The 13,781-nt window shown below is 38.9% G+C and overlaps 1 protein-coding gene and 1 non-coding gene across 3 annotated transcripts; both read left to right on the top strand.

Annotated features, from left to right (window-relative positions):
* Positions 1 to 2,042: 2,042 nt before the first annotated feature.
* On the top strand, positions 2,043 to 13,133 carry CWC15 (CWC15 spliceosome associated protein). 2 transcript variants are annotated; one of them, XM_027087748.1, is made up of 7 exons: positions 2,043 to 2,168; positions 3,343 to 3,476; positions 4,066 to 4,178; positions 4,756 to 4,844; positions 6,029 to 6,142; positions 9,565 to 9,683; positions 12,669 to 13,133. In XM_027087748.1, exons 2-7 carry the CDS (start codon positions 3,346 to 3,348, stop codon positions 12,796 to 12,798), a joined length of 696 nt encoding a protein of 231 aa, XP_026943549.1. In that variant the 5' UTR covers positions 2,043 to 2,168; positions 3,343 to 3,345; the 3' UTR covers positions 12,799 to 13,133. The 2 variants fall into 2 exon arrangements, with proteins under 2 accessions (XP_026943549.1, XP_026943548.1); XM_027087747.1 differs by having other exon boundaries at positions 3,338 to 3,476.
* Positions 10,714 to 10,851, top strand: LOC113610047 (small nucleolar RNA SNORA8). The gene has a single exon (XR_003428916.1). It is a non-coding gene; the product is annotated as a small nucleolar RNA SNORA8 (small nucleolar RNA).
* Positions 13,134 to 13,781: the final 648 nt, after the last annotated feature.

Here is a 13,781-nt window from a genome sequence, read left to right as displayed (position 1 = left end):
AAATAATATTAATAATAATAATAACTAACATTTGTTTAGCAAATACTGTTTGCTGAGACAGTTTTAAGCACAAGTATTAATTCGCTTAATCCTTATAATAACACTATGTGGTAGTGTCTAGAAATTATCTCCATTTAATACATGAGGAAACTGAGGGCACAGAAAGGGAAAATAACTTGCCTGAGGATACAGTTAGGAAAGGGCAGATCTGGAATTTAGAACCAAAACAGTCAGGCTACAGATCCCCTTCTCTTAATGACTTTGCTATGCTGCCTGTCAGACAAGAAACAAGGCAATAAACAATGAACAGAATAAATTCAGTAGTGTTTAGTACTTTGAAAAAATAAAACAGGGTGATGTGATGGTATTTGTGTGTTGGAGGGACAGGGGTGCAAATGTAGATGTCAGGGAAAAACTGAGGAGGTGATTATTTGAGCTGAGACTTGAAGAATGATAATACAGCTATGTTGGGGCACAGACAGCAGAGATAAGCTAGTGCAAAGGAATCTTGCTTGTGAAACATAAATGCAGGGCTGGCTGTGGCTAGAGCTTATTGTGTAGGAAAGTGATTGATTAGAAGTGAAGCCAGAGAGATCGGTAGGAACCACACCCTAAGAAACATCAGGTCACATTAAGAAATTTGACTTTTATTCTAAGTGCAGTGGATTTTTATGCAGGAGTGTAACACTACCTGATTCACAATTTTAAAAGATCACTCTCATTGTTACAGGCAAAACTGACTGTGGGAGAAAAGTGGAAGCTGGAAGATCATTAGGGGGCAATTGCAATCCAGGCGGAAAATGATGGTGGCCTGGACTTGGGTAGTGGAATGAAATTTAGGGTGTATGTTGAAAGTAGAATTGGCAAGACTTGCAAATAAACTGGATGAGAAAAATGAAGGAAAAGGAACTTAAGTAGGAGCCCTGGGATTTTGGTTTGAGTAACTAGTATGATGGTAGTGTCCTTTACTGAGATGTGTAAGACTAAGGGAGTAATAGCTTCGCTAAGAAAAATCAAGATTTGTATCTTGAACTTTATGGGGGAAGGGACTTTTTCTATTGTTTTGTTTCATGTAAAGTTCAAAGAAAGAGTTCTAGGGGTAAAAAGCTTTTCTATGTTCAATTTTATGAGCTTTTTACATTTGAAACCAAGTTGGGGGAGTTGAATTTTCATTTGTTCAACAAATATTTATTGAGCATCTACTGTGGCCAAGGACTATGTGATCAGATACCAAGATGAACTAAGCAAACAAGATCCCTGCTCCCAGAGTGGTTTTTTACGGGGAAAGAGTAAGGACGATTGGTGATTTCTCATTTTCCTGTTCGCTGCCTTATTAAAACTTCACCTAACACCTGAGTAGCCATCTTACATTAATAACTGCATCTAGTGCTCCTGGCAGTTGGGCCCACCGTTTTAAAAGTTCCATGTCGGTTAATACATAAGGAAGCTCTAATAGTGGCACCTTCCCTCCCACTAGAACTCAGGCTTTTTAAAAAATAAAAATTTTAACAAACAATACGAATACAACCTTTGCTTTGAAGACTAATATTTTTGCAGGAATGGTACCTTTATAAAGATCGTGGTTGCCCCGTACATATTTGTTCTTTCTTCATATCCAATTAAATGAAAACACTAGTCTTTCCGTAGCCCAACTCTCTAGGGTTGTTGGGTCTAGCTCAGGAGAAAGGAGCTGGTGCCGTTGGATTTAAACAGTTTGGTGTAATCCTTTTCTACGCTCTCTCTCGCTAGCCGGGGACGTGGTGTCTGCTACCCGGGGCTTTCCGTCCACGCAGTACCGGAATGAAGGAGTCTGGGAGGGGGTCGGGAAAGTAAAAGACGGAAGAGACATTAAGTAATTGGCTCTTGAAGGTATAAAACGATGCTTAGGGTCTACTCTTAAGCACTGATTTCAAATGCCCGCCCCCTGGGCAGTTTCAGCCCCGCCCCTTGCTGTCGTCACGCCGACTTCCACCTTGGCCTCCGCTGATTGGTCCCCGCCTCCGCCTCTGAAAGGCGGCTAAAGAGCTTGGGGTTTGCTTCCGGGTCTTGGGCTTTAGCCCTGGGCGCAGAGGTTTCTGGGAGCCAAGATTTAAAATGGCGTCTGTATGATCTCCTGAGGCAACTGCATCGGAGCTCGGCCAGAGTGAGCGGCAGCAGGAAAGCAGACTGTGAGTGGGGCGGGAAAGGGCGATTGGGGACGGAGGCGGAGAAGCGAGCGCGGGCAGAGGAGGCCCTGGAGCGGCGGGTGGGTGGTGGAGCTCAGCGCTTGTCAGGAACGTCCCCAGTCCCGGGCTGGCAGCGGAGAGCGCAGCGTGAAGATGACTGTGCAGACAGCGTTAAGCAGGGTCCGGGCGCCCCCACCCCTCGCCGAATGGGGCAGGGGTGAAGGGTCAGCGGGTTCCCGGTGACAGCCCGAAGGTGAACCCCCCAGAGACGCTGGTAATGATAACCCGGGGGGATGTGGGGGGCGGCGGCGCCCCCAGAGGCCGGCAACCCTGTTTCTCCCTCTCTGGGTACATCGCTCTCCCGTTTTTTTGAAAATCGAGAGAAGTGTACCATTTCCCCCAGTTTCCCCGACACTTGCTTTTCCGACGCTTGAGGATGTTTAGTAGCCACATCTGCTATGCAGTATCCTTTAGTTGCTCAATAGCAAAAGTAGCATAACCTTTGAGGGTAGGTTCCTGTGTTTTGAGCATTTCTTAAATTGTAATTTGCAAAAGATCTGATTTGTGTTACGTTGGCTGCTGGAGAAAATTGGATCAACAAAAGGTTGTTGAAGAACTTTGCCTCTAACTGTCATCAAAGTCTAGCTTTTTTTCCAGGACACTCGGTAGCTTTGTCAGTGATTTTTTTATATATCTTTTTTGTTTTTGTAGTTACTATCCTATTTTCTGCTGTGTGAGATTTAGATAAAATGGGAACCTTAAGGAGTCTGGTGGACTAAGGTTGAGCTGAGATTTTTTAAAACCCGGACATGGCAGTACTGTATTTTACGAGGGTGTTGACATGTCAAGTCTCATCATTTCTTAATAATCCCATTAGGAGTATCCCCATTCCACAGATGACAGAAACTTAAGCTTGGTGGTTTGCCGGAGGTCACAGAGCCAGAAGGAGAACAGGAACACAAACTCGTATCTTCATGACAGACTAAATATCTGTCATGTTCCTTGTACACCCTGAGCCTCATTATTTGTTTTGTTCAGAGCTTTTGAGGTTATTTTATTAGTTTTGGGGAATAAGTTAGGGAAATTGTTTCACAAGGAGGGATATTGATTAATACTTTATAAAATGAGAGTTCATCATATTGGAAATAACTTGACACTGTTTTTCTTCAAAGCATAGAAGATGACAACAGCAGCTAGGCCAACTTTTGAACCTGCAAGAGGGGGGAGAGGAAAAGGAGAAGGTGATTTGAGCCAACTCTCAAAGCAATATTCAAGCAGAGACCTACCCTCTCATACAAAGATAAAATATAGGTAATGAAGCCTTTTCTGTTTTTCTTGTTTCACAAAGCAAGACCAAATCTGTTGAATGACATGGTCATGAGATAGTACCATGTGTGGGTTATTATTACTTACCTATTTTCATAGGAGTAGAATGCAATAGTGTTTCTGACACTAAAATTATGCTCTATGATTGTAAAATGCTACTAGATATTCCTTAAGCAGAAATTCCAATTAACAAGGAATTTCCATATGTAGATGGAACAGTAACTAATACATTACTTCAGAGGCACCAGGCTCTGTCAGTACTAATCAATATGAGATTAAAAGTGTTACTCTAACAAGCTGTGAATTAACATACCAACCAAAAGTAAAGACATTTTGATCAGCCTGCAGCCTTATTATAAGAAAGTATGTGATTTAGTTTGAGTTTCTTGAAATATTGGATACCTCACAGGATGCCTATTAGTAACCTTCAGATTAGGGTGATCTTGTCCATTTCCCCCAATGGGACTTTATGCTTCAGGGACTCAGGACAAAGTTGCTTTTTGTGAATTGTCTTCCATTACTACAGCCATGTGTTTTTTAGAAGTATTTCTGCCCTGTTTTGTTTCTACTTTAGACAGACCACTCAGGATGCCCCTGAAGAAGTTCGGAACCGTGACTTCAGGAGAGAGTTGGAAGAGAGAGAGAGAGCTGCTGCAAGAGAAAAAAACAGAGACCGGCCAACCCGAGGTGCCAACACTACCCGAGACGTTTCTCTCATAACGTTATGTTGACAGTAGTTTTTCTTTCATGTGGTAATTGGAATGGATTACTATTTTTGTTTGTTTGCTTTTAAATATGGGTGTGAGCTATAACAGTTTCTTGAAAGATTTGATTGGATTAGAGATGATAATGAAGTTGATTCCAGTTCCATCTTTTTATGTTTCTGTGTTAGAAAGAACTAGGTGATCTGGGGATATTTAGCAACCATTGTTTCAGTTCAGATCAAGGAGTTTTTAACTGCTTACACAGCCAGACTTTTTGAGGCCCCATGGTTTCTGTCTATGAAATTCTTCCATTTTTATTTCTAGCGTATGTAAACTATTTCCTAAATTTCCTGAGAGAGGCTACAGTTCCCATATTAAAGTCAATACTTTTATTAATTCATTCAATAGATATCTGCCAAGGGCTTATTTGCCAGGCACTGTGGTTATAACCCCTACTGTCATGCTTAAGACCTAAGCTCTTCTTGCCCACAGGTCCCTAAAATGTTATAAGAAATGCAGGATTTGATTCAGTAAGCTAGATAATGTTTGTTTTCCCCCAGAACATACAACCTCCTCTTCAGTGTCAAAGAAGCCTCGGTTGGACCAGATTCCCGCTGCCAACCTCGACGCAGACGACCCTCTAACAGATGTATGTTTTACTTCCTCCTCTCATCTCCATGTAGTCATTTACTTACCATTTTTCTGAAATACCTTTTTATCTATTCTTTTGGCTTTAAGAAGCGATTTGTATTTATTTTTACTTACTATTATTCAATTATAGCTCTGACTTCAATGCTAAACTCTATAGTTTATTTTAAAACAAAAAGCATTATCTTGTGGTTAATCAAACTTCAGGTTTGATCTCTGGAGAGCCAGAGAAGGAAGAGATCTATTAAAAGATATGCTTCCCTAAAAAATAATTCCTGGTATTAAACCATGGAAATTGGACTAGTTATTCCCCTTCAGAGGGCACTCTTCAGACTGGGCTCTTTATTGATAGCATCCCCTGCAGTGAATGTAGGGGCCTTTCCATACTTGCTACCAATGATGCCCCTTCCAGATATTCAATGCACTTAATGGCTCCCTCTGTGCTTAGGGAGGAATGTGATCTAAGTGGAAGGTTTTTAAGGATTGGCACTTTAATTAACATTAAAATTTAGTGGGACTGCACAGTCTGTAATTAATTTGCAGCTTTCTACATACAGAGGAAAAATCTGAGTGACTTTTCAAGCGTAGCATCTAATAAGCATATATATTAGTAATTCTAGAGTTGACAGACTAAATTAAAAATTAACTCAGTAATTCAATATAAGGAACTCAATTTTAAGTGAGATATAATGATTACTCATTTGAAACTATTTTTTTGTGAGAATTTAGCAGCCTTTTCTGTACCTTTGACTGTCTTTAATTCCTAGTTGTTTTGAGCTATGTAAAATTATTTTGACTCCCAGGGTCAAAGTATGTAGTGTGTATCATACTTTGTTACTTTGTAACACTTAGTATAAAGTGTTCCTTTTCTGGTTTTAGAAATATTTTCATATGTAAATTGCCATTTGACTATGTAAATTTGAAAGGTCCTTCATTATACTCTTTGCTGTTATAATGTCTAAAATACATCAGAGGTTGACATTTTAGTAAGTAACTGTAAGCTTTTTTGTGGGATTTTATTTAACTTTTTGGTTGTTGCTAATTTTAACCGTATTTAGGTACATTTATCTTTCCCTCTAGGAAAATTAATCCTGCTCCAAAGATTTGATGAGTGCCACTTTTATGGAAAAAAATGAATAATCTATTTTGTCTCCCATCTCCTGGGCCATCACCATTCTTTTTTAGGAGGAAGATGAAGATGAAGATTTTGAAGAGGAGAGTGATGATGATGATACTGCAGCTCTTCTTGCGGAGCTGGAAAAAATTAAAAAAGAAAGAGCTGAAGAGCAGGCCAGGAAGGTAAAACCAGCATGTTAAATATTTACATCTTCTCACATAAACTAAAGTAGAAGTGTTCTTTAAATCAAGTAATATCACTTTATATTAGAAATCATCCTTACCATGTCTCGATATTATAGGACCTGTAGGTCTATAAATCTGGTGATTCCTATGCCATCCTAAGTCTCCTGGTTATGTTAGAAATTCTTTCCAAATAGTTCAGACATACTCATCAAAATGCTCTTCGTTCAGTTATTTGTTCAATAGACATATAGTCAGTGTCTGTTAAGTGTCAGAAGAATCAAAGACGATTAAGATGTAGTCATAGCCTACAAAGAACCCACAGGTATAGTGAAGCCGTCTTTATCTCTCTCCTTGTCTTCTGACCCAGCCTTCTTTCCAGGCACTTGCTGAGGCCATCTGTCAAGAAATTTTATATAACCTAGCTTCTCTGAGTCCCCACAGTCTCTACATTTACACAGTGGAAGGAAAGAATGTCTAACTCAAAGACAGACGAATTAAATAGGATCCATAGTCGGTACCTTTAAACTTTGAGTGAATTACCCATAATAGTAACAGTAAGAGACAAAACTTGGGAGGCAAGAGCAAGTCAGAGCACTAGAGATTTGTAGACCAGTGCTAAAGGCGTTTGAGCTCTCTTCCAAAGGACCTGTGGAGCTACTCGATTTCAGCTGGAGATGGTAAGGTTGGGTATGCATTTTAGAAAGATTACTCTGGCTGAGGTGTGGAGGATAGAGGAAAGAACTGAGTAGGGGGCTGTTCCAATAATCCTCACATGCAGTTATGAGAATCTTGCATGATAGGAGTTGGATTTGAGAGAAGTAAACAGATCCTGATAGAGCTATCAAGGAGATAAAATTGACCAGAGAAAGCGACTGATTAGCTGTGGCAGTTTCTGGGTTGATGTTGGTGCTATACACTAATCAGGGAAAGCCGAAGGATGGGCATGTTTCAGTGGAGAGAAAAATAATGAGTTCTGTTTGGCACATACTGAACTTGATATATTGTGAGACACTCAAGTAGATATATCTGCCTCCACTTTTTTTTTTTTCTCCCCTGGCCACACTGCACAGCATGCGGGATCTTAGTTCCCCGATCAGGGATCGAGCCCATGTCCCCTGTAGTGGCAGTGCAGATTCGTAACCACTGGACCGCTAGGGAAGTCCCTGCCTCCACTTTCAACCAGAAAAGAGCAGCTTTTTTAATGGGCTTCTGTGTAAGATTTCATTTGAACCAAGAATTGCTCTATTTAAAAAAAGGAAAGAGACTTGGGGAAAAGACTGATGTAGGTTAATGCTTAGAACCTAGGGAGGTAGAGTTCAAATGGATCAGAAGGGTCAGGGAAGAATTCAGAAGAGAGGAAGATTTTGGGAGAGGCTTTGAAGACTGCTAGAATTCAGATTTGAAGAAGAAAAATATTTAAAAATACAATTCCTGTCAGAATTTGGCATACGATAGCATAACTCCTGTAGAATTATAAGACCATTCCTACACTGGCACACCACAAGAGGGCAGTTGTTCTGTTCCAAATTCTTTTGGCCTCCAAATAGCTGTGGATATGCAAAGAGACATTTAAATGCATTTGGTTGACCTTTAAGGAGCATAAACATTTTAGACAGAAGATCTTGGCAATTTTGCAAGGTTCGTCTGATTTCTTTGTACAAAATGTGTTGGTGTTTTTTTTTGGAGTTGAATGACAGTTTTATTCCATTTGTCCCCCATTTCCCTGTCTGGCTTTCTAATGGCTGGTTTTTGAGATGTTCCAAAATGTTTTCAAACCAGTCAGCCTGTGTCAAGGGCTGGGAAACTTTCTGTAAAGAGCCAGATAGTTAATATTTTAGGCTTGCAGGCCATACAGCCTCCGTCACAACTATTCAACTCAGCTAATTGTGATACAAGCAGCCATAGGCAGTGCATAAATAAATGGCTGTGACTGTGTTCCAGTAAAATTTTACTTACAAAACAAGATGGTTCAGATTTGACCAAACCACAGACTGTCCATCCTTTATACCTATAGTCGTGAAACAGTGTACCTGGTACTTGAGTATGGAAAGAGTTGGCACCTTTTTTCCCCAGTGCCATGTATGACAATCAACCAGTAACTCTAAAGGAAATAATATTCTGAACATAAAATGATCAGGACCTTATTACATCACATATGTTGTTATATTATAAATTTGGATACATTGTATGCTTGAGCTCCTGTTTGTCTAGCATCTCAGAGATATGTCTTTTTACTTTTAGCATCAATATAATTTGTTAAAAATAAGTATATTATTTTTAGAAAGCTATCTGTTCTTAATCTATGATGGATGCTCCTCACTTTTGCTTGCTTAAAGTCTGAAAATGACTTAAAGGAATTTTCCTGTTAATTTCCCTGAAAATTGCATCTTCTCACCTCCCAATTATTTGGCCTCATAAAAATGAAACCAGTTGTTCACACTTGATTATTAAAATGAAGTATCTTTAACCTGTATAGAAAATCAGGTTATTTTTCCAAGTGGTCTAACACAGGTTCATTATAAATAGACTTCCAGAAAGTCCTTTTTCCCTTGGTATATTAAGTCATCAATTCTGTCACCCCCAAAACACAGCAAAGTGGGATCTGTCTTTGGTTTAAGATAGCATGGAATCAGGTAGATCTAGAAGTTATGGCTAAGGATTTTAGACATTTTATATTTCTAATTCTAAGAAGGATGAGGGTGATTTGAGTTTAAAGAGGTTAATGCTAAAATAAAAGTGAAGAAAGACAAGCATGTAACTGATAACAGATGAGACAGATAAAAATAGAAAGTCATTAACAATAAATCATAAGAATAAAATGGGTAAACCTCAGGTAAATTAGTAGAAATGCATGTTTACTGAATATAAGTTTTTACACGATGGTTTATCTTATTTTATGACATAATTCTTGGTTAATAATAACTTGTCACCAGTCCTAGAGATGCGAGTTTACATTGTTAGTAATTCAAAATAAAATTATTTTTAATCACAGTTATATATAACCCTTCCTTAAAAATTGAGATAATTCCTTTGCTAAATGTTTTTTTTGATGTTAATATCTTATTAAATTATTAGAATATTTATAGATGTACTCTCTTAAACAGTTATGTAATTTTGTATGTACTTCAAGAAAGAAAATAGATTTAAATATGCAAGTCAAGAATGTCAAAGTCAGAAAGAGACTAATGAATGTATGATGGCAAGCATGAAATGGTTATAATGAAAATGCCCAATTATTTTATTTTGATAAGTGAGACTTTTCTGGTATGTCTTAAAAACAAAGAAAAAGCAATACTACCTTGATGCTTATCCCAATCTCCCTCTTAAAATCTTAACAGCCTTTTAAAATATGAGTTATATTATAGGATTGATGCCAGAAGTAATATAAGTAAATATGAATCTTCCCCTCTTGTTGGCAGGAACAAGAACAAAAGGCTGAAGAAGAAAGGATTCGTATGGAAAACATTCTGAGTGGAAACCCTCTCCTTAATCTCACTGGCCCATCCCAACCTCAGGCCAACTTCAAAGTTAAAAGAAGGTACTGTACAATAATGGGTTGGAGAGATATGTACACACACAGACACACAGACACACACACACACACACACACACACACACACTCATTATGAGTTTTATAGCAAACTATATTATGTAAAGCTTCTAATACCCACTTTCCACTGATATTTTTCTCCATCACATTTTGGAATAATGGAAGGAGAATGAAAGAAAATAAACTTATTTTCAGTATATATTTACAGTAACCAGCTGTGTACCAGAGATTGTTCTAAGTACTAGAGACAGAGCAGTGCACTGAGCCCTTGACCCTACAAAGCTTACATTGTAGTTATATGTGTCAAGGGTCCCCAAAACCATCCTTCACATTCAGAGACTAGAAGGTCTCAGGGGGCTCAGCATGTAGCTGTTCTCATGACTAACTTAGTGAAGATACACAGCCAGATCATAAAGGGAAAAGGCACTGAAGGAAGTGTGTGTGCTTCCTTATGCTGTGTCCCTCCTATGAGGGGTCACACAGAGCACATTCTTTACCCTAGTAATGAAAATGCAGCAACATTTGTGCAGTGTTGCTGCCCAGGAAGACCCATTAGAGACTCCCAGGGTTTTTATTGGCTGCTCATATAGGCAACCTCTGCCTAGTACATACCAAAATTGAGAGTCCCGGAAAGAAAGCAGGTGTTCATAAACCACATATTTGTACAGACAGTCTAGACACAGTGACAGTGAGAAGATTCCTGCAATCCAAGTTTCCAAATGCCAGCCAGGGACCAACCTTGCAAGCGGCCTTCCTAAGGACAACAGTCTCTGTGTGTGTGTGTGTGTGTGTGTGTGTGTGTGTGTGTGTGTGCGCGTGATCGAGAAACCCTGCTGTAGGCTTAACATTTAAACCATATCTATTATTTCTCACCACCTCCACTGCTGCCATCTCCATCCGGAGTGATGCAGTCCCCCTAACTGGTCTGCTTGCATGCTCACCACCCTCTCCATCCCTACCCCCAGGTTTTTTTCCTTAACATAGCAGCATCATGGTCCTTTTAAAATAAAAGATCTCTTGCACTGCATGGTATCTGCATTCAGCGGTTTGTTCCTGCTGAGTGTTCAAAGGACAGTGCAATATAAATTCAGTATTCGGCATCGTTGGTTTCCTTGGCTTTGTGCATGTTAGACCTGGTATTTCTACTGAAACAGTATAAAAAAAAGATCTCAATCCTGTTCTAAACCATCCAGTGGCTTCCTGACTCATTCATAGTAAAAAACAAAAACAAGTCTTTACAATGGCAATTGCATAGGCAAGGGAGGATTTGCAAGAAAGGTGACATTTTATTAGAGACTAGACTCCAAGGTATTTGACCCGAGCTATTGAAAGGATAGAGATGGGGAAGAATGTGAACTGAGGTGGGGAGGCGGAGGGACCGATTTAAGACATGGTAACTTTGGGATGATATATATGTCTGTGTGGAAATGTTGAGTAGGTAGCTTGATACACAGTTCTGGAGTTAGCCCAGGCTAGAGATCGTGAATTTGGGAGCTGTCAACTTACAGAAGTTTCCTGAAGCCATGAAGACTAGATGAGGTTACTTAGTGAATGAGTATAGCCAGAGAGGAGGCCAGAGGACTGAGCTTGGGGTAATATTTCGAGGTCGGGTAGATGATTAGCTGTCCCTACCTGGAATAGTACCTGGTACATACTAGGGGCTCAGTAAATATTGATTATATGAATTATGAATGAAAAAAACTAGGCTGAGAAGGAGCAGCCAGTGGGGAAGAAATGAACCGAAAGAGGCTGGTAGGTGTCTTGGAGCCACACAGACAGTTTCAAGAGGAGGGCAGTATTTATCTAGGTCAGATATTGCTGACAGGCCAAGTGAAGTGGGTACTGCAAAGTGGCGGTTGGAGTTAGGGCCCTGGGAGAGCAGTGCTGGTGTTGAGAGGGAGGGTCAAAGCCTGTGGGGAGTGAGTTGAGGAGAGAGTAGGTAGAGAAAAAACTACATTGATTTATATTTGTATTAAGCTATATAGTTCTGCCTTGTTTGGATGCAGATAAAATCGTTTGGAGACTGAAACATGTTGTCTTAATGTGCAGATCACATTTGACCTAGCTCTGCTCAGCTTTTCACATTTCTCTGCGCTGCACCAGTGATGACTTAAAACACTGTTTTCAAAGATGCCCACGTTCTTTGCTTATTTTCGATGTGCAGTTTCTTCTAGAGTGCATACGTCCACAGGCAAACACACACATTATATAGGCTTTCATTTTATATATGTTTGTGAGAGTTTATGTATTACATATATGAGTTTGTGTTTTATATGCTAGATGATACTTTGAAATCATAATCTTTATTTTCTATAAAACATGTATTTTGTAGCCCATCCATGGGTGGTTTTTTGTTTTTTTTTTTAAGCTTACACATTATGAAATCCAACCAGGAGAAACGAACTAGAGATTCCTGCCCTAAGCTCTTCAGCTGCTCTTGCTTTGTGTTTAATGTAGATGAGAGCCAATATATGAGCCTTAATTGTTTTACCCCAATAGTTTCTTCTTTTGCCCTAAATTGTAAATACTACAGTGAATGATTACTAAATGTTAACTGATAAAAGAGTATGTATAAAATCCTTAAAACCACATAATCTAACTATAGTAAATCATCCAGCTATCATCTAGAGCTGTCCATACTAATCAGGGTAGAACCAGGTACTGCCTCTTTGTTTTAGACCTGAAAACATTAAATATTTATGTAATTTCTGCTTTTTAACTCAAAGTTTCTTATACTGGAGAAATAATAAGAATGTTTTGTATGTTCTAAATAAGGATTACCCTTCCTATTATAAAAAAGCAAGCTAACAGCCTATTAAGAATTACTTTATTCTTTTGGGTGTAATTGCTACATTGAATGATGTACAGGTTGAGCATCTTTTTGGGTGATGAATAAGCTTTACAGTTCACAGGGTGTTCTTGTCTGTTGATACAGGCATTATAAGATTGTTCTATTTTCTTTTTTTCTTTCAGGTGGGATGATGATGTTGTTTTCAAGAACTGTGCAAAAGGTGTAGATGATCAGAAGAAAGACAAAAGATTTGTAAATGATACGCTGCGATCTGAATTTCACAAAAAGTTCATGGAGAAATATATTAAATAGTACAGTTTTATGTGCTTAATTAAAGGCTGTAAAATGTAAACGATATGACTTTATTTTGGTTTTTTTGTTTTTCTCTTCCCCCCGCATCTAAATTGTGTATAGGCTTCCCTAATTTTAAGTTCCAAAATATCTTTTCCTTTATTGATTGCTAACTTGATAAGGACTGGGAATTGGTTTAACCAGTTGCCATCTCAGTATTTCCAGTCATATGTTTTTCTTTTGAATATGGGAAAAGGAATCTGCTTGTAATAAATATTTTTAATAATCTGTGTCAAATCTGTGTCCCCACCTTTTTTGTTGAACTGTGTGCAGCTTATAAAACATTGCATATTTTCTTTCGTGTGTTGTATTTCTTTGTGTTAACTTTTTCTCCTCATGTCTCTAACATTGACTTAAAGTCAGTTAATTCATATCTCCTCTGTATCTTTTAGAAGTGTGATGAAAAATTAAAGAGATTCCATTTTGGACCACCATGTTGGTATGGAAGAGTGTCATCAAACAGGAAGCACCCTGAGTGTGTGTCAGGGAGCATGGGGTACCTCTCACTTCTGCAGGCGCCCCTTTCTTTTTTCTCAGCCCAAAACAAGAGCTCCTTAAGCACGCCTAGGAAGCATGTGACGTTCACCTGTGTTTTGTTTACTCAACTGCCATGTTTCTCTTGAATGAGATAGGTAGAGCTTGCACACCGACACTCATTAGATGCAAAACCTTGGAGAGTTTAACATCAAACAATACATGAAATAAAACCTTTGGAAATAGAATCTTGGAGGATACGGATACGGGAAGTGGGAGGGTCTCTACACAGCTGGAAAATGAAGTTTCCCTAAACCTGGGCTGGGATTTTAAGGATGTCACATTGATAGAAAATGTGAGACCAGAAATTAAGCCTTCTACAGATAGAGATGCATTTATAGGATTCCTCAGCTGTGAATGATGTTGAGTTTGGTAAGGTTAAAGATAAAACTTTTAAAGCAAAAATAATG

Source organism: Aethalodelphis obliquidens, unplaced genomic scaffold (genome assembly GCF_003676395.1).
Source record: "Aethalodelphis obliquidens isolate GAN/ISIS:26980383/991018 unplaced genomic scaffold, ASM367639v1 scaffold60, whole genome shotgun sequence".
Taxonomy (NCBI): domain Eukaryota; kingdom Metazoa; phylum Chordata; class Mammalia; order Artiodactyla; family Delphinidae; genus Aethalodelphis; species Aethalodelphis obliquidens.
Note: the sequence above shows the minus strand (reverse complement) of the source record. Positions and strands in the feature narration are given on the sequence as shown.

What these genes read in the sequence shown, in the direction of transcription:
- CWC15 (XM_027087748.1), top strand. Translation starts at nt 3,346, where the DNA reads ATGACAACAGCAGCTAGGCCAACTTTTGAACCTGCAAGAGGGGGGAGA. An exon ending in CTGAAGAGCAGGCCAGGAAG is followed by an intron (nt 6,143 to 9,564) that starts GTAAAACCAGCA and finishes TCTTGTTGGCAG; the next exon opens with GAACAAGAACAAAAGGCTGA. An exon ending in AACTTCAAAGTTAAAAGAAG is followed by an intron (nt 9,684 to 12,668) that starts GTACTGTACAAT and finishes TTTTTCTTTCAG; the next exon opens with GTGGGATGATGATGTTGTTT.